General features: G+C 41.9%; 1 protein-coding gene across 4 annotated transcripts in view; it reads left to right on the top strand.

Moving 5' to 3' along the window:
- The first annotated feature begins 533 nt into the window (after positions 1–533).
- cep350 (centrosomal protein 350) overlaps positions 534–7447 on the top strand; it is a 28800-nt gene continuing 21886 nt past the window's right edge. For 2 of the 4 annotated variants that reach the window (XM_076022912.1, XM_076022910.1), the window contains exons 1-9: positions 534–913; positions 3049–3137; positions 3296–3333; positions 3464–3572; positions 3657–3822; positions 4428–5062; positions 5228–5341; positions 5762–5890; positions 7186–7302. In XM_076022912.1, coding sequence (XP_075879027.1) covers positions 3062–3137; positions 3296–3333; positions 3464–3572; positions 3657–3822; positions 4428–5062; positions 5228–5341; positions 5762–5890; positions 7186–7302 — 1384 coding nt within the window. In that variant the 5' untranslated portion in view covers positions 534–913; positions 3049–3061. Of the gene's footprint in view, positions 914–2625; positions 2814–3048; positions 3138–3295; positions 3334–3463; positions 3573–3656; positions 3823–4427; positions 5063–5227; positions 5342–5761; positions 5891–7185; positions 7303–7447 lie in introns of those variants that run through there. The other 2 variants (XM_076022913.1, XM_076022911.1) reach the window with 2 other exon arrangements.

The raw sequence follows: 7447 nt of genomic DNA, 5'->3' as shown, positions 1-7447 counted from the left end.
AATGCAGCACGACATTGGCAGTACCTCTATTGCCCACCAGGGAGCAATCAAAGCAGTGTAGTTTTTCCTGCCTGCTTTTAAATTCTCTCACTGTTTCAATTTCAAATTGTTTTAATCGTGTAATGACCTTTGTAGTTTTGGTTGAACGCAGGTTATTTTCCTCTCTTGTTTTTTTGTTTTTTAAATATAAAATATCACTTCTTCACGATCTGACGTCTCGCTTTTAACACCTGAGCCTTTTGAGTTAGCTGAATAAATATGTTTTGGAAAAGCAAATAGTATACGTTCCACACCCTCCAACGCCCTGTTAGTACATGCTAACCTGTATCATATGTTGCTAAGTGATGTATGATGAGTCCCACAGAGAGTTTTTTCTTATTATTGTATAGTACTTATCTACATCGTGGATGTATGCATGCGTGTTGTAATGACAAATCCTTGGTTGTAAAAGTGTGGCGTGTATGCGAGGGGTTGAGAGAGGACGCGATTTCTCAGCGCCATATTCTCGCGAGATTTCGGCTTCCCGTTCCCGACCCCGCTTGGATACCTCACCACCTCCATCGCTGAGAAACATCAACATAGTAACCCGGGAAAGGAAACCGCACGGGCGGGTAGCAATATTTCTGTCATTGAAGCTCACCGCTAAACTGAGTATTTCGATGTTTTTTGTTTTTTTTGCTTTGAAATACACCGAGGAATAACAAGAGTGGGCCAATGTTTCGAAAGAAAAGTTGCTAGCTTGCCTGACAGAAGTGTTAGCCCATACCGGGGTCGTTGCTGGCGTTAGTCGGCTAACGTTAGCAAACAGTCAGCTGGGCGAAACTACAGTGGTCGGAACAAGTTTGTATTTTCCTGTTGAAAATATGGCAACCTGAATGTGGACATCTAAATACGTCGGATCTTTTCCCTCAAGGTAAATACTTTCGATTATTATATAATGTAGGAATGTTCCGTATTTATTGGCGCTTGCTTAGTAAGTTGTAAAACAACTCTTTAGACTAGATGGATGCGGCTATTCCCTGGAGCGAATACCTTTCAAAATCACTCTGACTCAAGTAATTTGTAATATGTGTCGGAGGTCGATTTCGGACGTCTAACGACTGTACGAAGCACTGAATTGTGTATAGAATTGGATGTTTAAAAACATCCGCATGTCCTGTTTCAGTCTGAGTCTCGGTTCACACCCTTCTAAAGTAGGTTAGTAGTTTTTTTTTTTTGTATTGATTTTCTCCTGAGTAATTCCTGGGGAAGCTTCAAAGGGGTCATTTCTCGGAAGTGGCGTGAAGAGTTGCGACCATGATTACTACTATATAGGGCAATATTGGCATTTTACGTTAACACAATTGGTGGTCATCGTTGCCCTTAGCTTTCTAATATGAATGGCAACGATGCGGTGTCCGATGTGTTAGACGCTATCGCCGTTACGAGTCGAATACAGAAGTGTCCAATTTATGAAGTCCTTTATAGTCCTTCCCGCGATCTCTGCTGGACCGAAAAGCTATACCAAGTTGGATCTAAGCTGAGGAAGCACAATAGTACCAGTGGACAGTGGAGTGGATGCCTAAAGTTGGGGACAGTACTAGTGTAAAAATGGCATTTGATTTCCTCCTCGTCCAATGGCTTTAGTACTGCGAAGTAGCTTTCCATCCGGTGGTGACATAGTGGACGGAAGCTGTAATGCAGCAGTTTCTATGTTCCTCTATTAGTATTTTTGTAGTATATGTGCCGTGCCGTGAGGAGGAGCGCTGAGCTATGACAGTCAACACTCCCTATGTTTAATGGGGGAAGAAGAATGTACGCCATCTTGAATTCATAAGCGTTCGAATTTGTTGAGTGCAACTCTACCGCGCGTCACAATAATGATATTAATTCCCTATGTCACCAATAACATCCCCGAAACGCTCTTCAGCTGACTTTAGACAGCGCGCCTATGGTTTCTATCTGTAAAATGTCATACTTTTCCCATTGTGTTACTTGGACTCCACTGACTGCGATACACCGGCTACTATCTTGGTTCTTGTCTGTCCTTTGTGCACTCTTTGGTTGCTATCTTGAATTAATCAGCTGACAATCACTTGATCAACAAAAACACCACACAGAAAAGTTTGCTCGAGTGAAAGGATTTCTCATGAGTACTTTTAAGTTGTTGTCATACACTGTAAATATATTTGGTCGACACCGTTAGATTTTCCCGATGACCTCTTTAGTGTAATGCCCGCAGCCTTTGTCCATAGTAAAACAGCAGCAGTAGGTGCCGGGTGGTTATTTTTTTGTAATTCGAGATGATGTGCTGAGGTAGATGTTGATAGCGAGAACGTTGGTTCACTTTATATTCATGTTTGCTCATTCAACATTCGACTGAGGGCGGTGTCACATGACCACACATGAAATCTAGAGCTCAGTTGCTATTGACCCGACATGTGTAAAATAGCAGTGAACGTTCACATGTTGATTTGTACCTTTGTCGGAAATTCAAAATGCCCAGTGTTTAAAAATAATAATAATAATAATTAGACACGTCTGTAATAACATCAGAGCTGTCAGATATGCACCTACGGGCTAGTGCTACAGGTGTTTTATGTAAACAGTCCATGGTTGTAATGTGACATATCCCAGTTATGCTAACATTCCTCTATGGAAATTTTTTAAAGCCTGGTTGTTGCTCAACCTGTTTTAGTTGGTATGCTGACTGACATCAGTCCACTGTCAAGAAGCTGCAATAAAGCGAAAGACTTAGCTGTGGGAATTTGTTTTATTTTGACATATAAACTCATTGATTAGAATGGTTATGTCAGCAGATACCTCTCCTGATGGTAAGACGTTTCAAGGGTTTCAGACATTTGTCGTTTTCTTCTGAAACTGTTCAATTGGTTCTGTTTTTGAATATTTCTGTTCCTTTATTGCTTTCAGTTTGTTCCTCTGTCTCCAAGCTACGTGTTGCGTGCTGTTTACACAAACTCGACAGTGTTCGCTTTCAAAAGCATCAGTTATTTTATTTCGTAATTTTTCAAAAATGTTCCTGTTGTTTTCATTGTATCTTTTCTGTAGGTGAAAGGGAGAGATGAAAAGCAGTAGACAGACTAAAGTGACTCTAAAAAACTCTGCTGGTAGACTCACGGATCACAGTGTTGGGACAGGTAAGTTTTAAAATGAGCAAACTCATTTTGAAAATTTTGTATAACAAATTTGATTACGCGTCCAACTATTATATTTTATTTGCAGATGCTAAATTGTTTAAGAAGTGGAAATGTCCTTGTCACTCATAACTTTTTAAAAACTATTTTCTTTTTGTCAGAGTTAACCACAGCATGGAAAAATCAATCAAAAGCTGCTGTAAGTATTTTGCAAGAAAAGCTACATGTTTTCCTTTAAATTCACTCTGAAATTCACAATTCATGGTTGTGAAGAGTCATTTATTGTTGGATATGCTAATTTATTTTGCCACTGCCCTCTCCCTCTGCAGTTGCGGCACATAGAAAACCATGTGGAGGCAGCACCGGGAACCAGTGTTCTCCTGGACTCCGTCATGGACCTGCCCAAGAAGAAATCATCCAGGGCAGCCCGGTGCAAAGGTGTTGTATTGTGGAACACCAAGCTAAATTTGACTCTCAAAATCTGAAACTATCTTTTAACGACTACTTTATCTTGACTTGCAGAAGGACGACAAGCTGCTGACAATAAAGGGCTTTCAAAACACCAAGGACACAGTCAGCAGAGTCCTGAAAAGAGCAGCTCACGAAGTCCGCTGAGAAACACCACCCAGGACAGCAACGTTCACACAAACAACAGTGTGGAGTTCAGGGAACCTTTGGTGTCCTACAGGTATAAACAGCATTGAATTGAAGAAGTGCATCAGACTAGACTATGAATCAGAGTTTTAGTGGGTGAAATCAAAACTGTATTTCCTTACTAATTTATTTGCTACATATTTAGTGAATAATTTTGTCTTATTGTTTGAAAAAAAAAAAAAAAAAAGGGAATTTAGGAAGCACCCTTCTCTTAAGTTAAGTCCCTAACACTCTTTATTCTTCAAGCCATCTGCTCAAAGGACCATATGTTCTGGACATGTCATGCTCCTAGAAACTCGTATAGCAAAAGATTCTTTTGTTGCAATCACGCTACAAAACCCTTCAGTCTTCACTAAAGTGACCAAGTATTATTATTGCTAGTCAAATTATAATGTATTGCTTATATTTCGTATGGTGAAGTCAGTACAGAATTTAAATAGCCAAAATATCAAGACAACACATTTTCTTGTGTATATAGTTTCCATATTTTGTGTTCCAATTTGTGACTAGGTGCCGTGAGTAACCCCCCCCCCCTTTCAGACTTTATGACTTCTGAAATTGTGTTAGTCTGCACACTCAGTGAGCAGTAAGTCATTGTAAATCCTCTTTCTGATCCCATGTAATCTGTTTTTTCTTCAGAGAAGCCACCCCTCTGCCACATCCCTCCTCTCAGCTGGAGGCCTGCAGTTGGCAGACAGTGCGGCAGCCTTCATTTCCATCCTCTTCACCTCTCTCAGGCCCTCTGCTCAGCCGGAGAGACACCAGGGAAAGGCAGGCAGATAAAGACTTGAACGGCACACACTCCTTGGCTCTTGAGAGCACCGATGTCCGCTACCTCACTGACCAACCAGCCCTGGACGCCCTGAGGGCGGTGGGGCACCAGACGAGTCTCAGTGGTACGAGGGTCCCTGCTGAAGAGGAAAGCACTCCGAAAGCACAACGCAGCATGGACAGCCAGCTATCAAGCCCTTCAGTCACCGCAACGCCAAGCCTGACGCGCCGTGGGGAGAGCACTCCATCCACTAGCCCCGGCTCGGCCTCCCAGCGGCTGGAGAACCTGAGGCGACACCAGCCTGATGACAAGCTGGAGAAGCTGAAGGAGCGCATTCGAAGACAGAGGAAACATCTAGAGGAGGCTGCAGACAGGGAACGGCTGCTGGGGTTTCTTGAACAGCCCATCATGGCAGCAGTGGGGAGTGACAACACTGGCACCAACCTGCCAACTGCCAAAATACGGAAAGTGGCTGCGGCCCCGCCTGCTCCCATGTACAAAGGTAACCTCCGTCTTGGATTTATGTCAAACTAAGCCTGTTGTTTTTAAACGTATTGGTAGATAGAAGCAAAGATATCATAAGTCATATTTTCTATCAGATTCTCTATAAATTATACCGGTTTGAAGGGAATTTGTTTGTTTTGTTTTTTGTTTTTTTACGTTTTAGGCTTCAACAGCATTGAAACAAAGCTCCAGACTCCTGATGGTAAAGTGTGGAAGGAGGAGGACTTCCATCATCTCAGCATCAAAATATACAGAGACTTGTCTAGACAGTTTGCTGGTAAGCAAATAGAAAATCAATTTCAGACAAGCATCTCATTTGTGCCATTTGTATTATTCAATCTAGAATTGATTTTTTTTTTTTTTTTTTTTTGGTCATGTTGTTGAACCGGTCTCTTTGTGGTAAATCACTGTAATTTGTTATTAACTTGTGTATTACATTCATCTTCACCACATGCAGTGGCGCCGGCTACTGCAGTTGTGTGCTATAATAAGTATGACACAACTGCTACAAGCAGTTGCTATGATTGCAGGCCAGAAAGTGTTCATGCAGAGACAATTCTAATGGATATGCTTTCAAATGAGAATCAAACCGTAGGACTTTATTCAGGGCAGTGCAGCATTTGATTTTAAAGAGGAAGACTTTTTCTTTTTCTTTCTTTTTTTTCGCTTGCATTTGACATGCTCTCTCTGCCTACAGATACCTCCAGATCGAGGGATCAGCAGGAGAGGGAGCAAAGATCAGAGCGATCTAACGAAAGGAGGCCTACAAAACCAGTGAGGAAAGTCCACCGAGCTTCCCCTTCTGCTGAACTTGATGCAAAGCCTGGTAAATATTCCTCTTTTCTACGGGATACACACACACACAGTCCACTGATCTATTTTTGACTTGTGACAATCGGAAAGCTAAACGCGTGGAACATGCTGGCAGAAATGAAGCATGGTCAACTCAGGAGTGGCCAAATGTTTGTCCTATCATCTGTTACTTCTGAATTTCTCTTTGCAATCTTTACTCGATAACATGGCCATAGTTTGGCTCATATCATCATTCAGACCTTTGTGTATGTAAGCAGATTAGTTACAGTCGTGTTAACTTAAGAGTTTTCATGCATTGCAGCAAAATTATCCTACCTAGCAAGTTCTTTATTGTAAGCCTGATTGGAAAAATAAGCCTACTCTCATGTCACACAGAAGAAGTTTGTATTTCGGTGCCTGAGCCACATACATTGGCTGCCTTCTGAGGTTGTGTTTAGACTTAAATCCCAGAAGAAATGTTCAGTATGTGCAACATGCACCGTGTCAACAGAAAGTGGCATACAACTGCCTATGTCAGTACCTCGTCCGCCAGAAGACAATCGTAAACAACCACCAGTGACTGCACTTAATGTTGAATATTAAACAGATTATCTTTCGAGATTACCTCCTAACTTTGTTCGAGACAACTTTTTTAATCTTGTGAACAGCAATTCCATTTGACAGTTTGCACCACAACACCCTTGTACACATAAATAAACAAGAAAATATTAAAGAAAGAAGAAGTTGCCAGCTGGGTGCAAAAACTATGTGCGACTCAAACTATGTGCGAGTCTGCGAGCCCTAATCCAATAAATATGTTTAATTAATGAATAGCCTACACAAGCTATGATTGATAAAAAAAATAAGTAAAACCCGTTGTAAATGGACGTGTGCACAGTAACCAAATGCACAAAAACACTTCAAACTTTGTCTGCTTGCTTTTATTTCCTCACCCCCCCAAACTCTGTATTCCCTGTCAAAGTCAGGCCGGTCTCTGTTTTCCATGCAGACACGTCCCTATAAATAGTAACGGTGAAATCTGCGGCCAGGTTCAGTTGGCTCATCGTCTTAGTCCAAACAGCTGCCTAGTTCATGGATATGGATGTAGCGCCTCATTACCAGGAAGTGCTCTTCTATTGGAATGCTTTCAGGATTTTTCCACGCTAAGAAGAGACATTGCCATTGTTGAAACATTTCTACTCTAAACTGTTACGCTCGCCTGGAAGCCGTGTGTTTACATGTAATATCTGCTTGAAGACATAGGCCACACTGGATATGCGCGTCTTTTTTTGCCTTTTCAATCCTCTGTCCATTTGTCCATCACTGCAGTGATCAGTTCTGCGTCTTGGCGAGAGGGACAAAAGCTGGTGAAGATGGTCCTAGGTCCTGGTCCCCAACTCCCTGGCCAGGGCAGGCTGGCAACAGCTGATGGACATGGCAGAACAGGTGGGACCTTGAGACTTAATGTCACCTCTTTCTTACATGCCAGTACACCTCTGTCTTCTATTACTGCATGAATGTTTTAACGTCGGCAGCGAGTTCAGCTATCTGCACTCAGTCCTGGCCATTGTAACTATTTTATTTTATTTTA

This window comes from Nelusetta ayraudi, unplaced genomic scaffold (assembly GCF_046127955.1).
Source record: "Nelusetta ayraudi isolate G7.1 ecotype Tasmania unplaced genomic scaffold, CSIRO-AGI_Nayr_v1 ptg000013l, whole genome shotgun sequence".
NCBI classification, from domain to species: Eukaryota; Metazoa; Chordata; class Actinopteri; order Tetraodontiformes; family Monacanthidae; genus Nelusetta; species Nelusetta ayraudi.
This window is presented reverse-complemented; position numbering and strand designations above follow the sequence as displayed.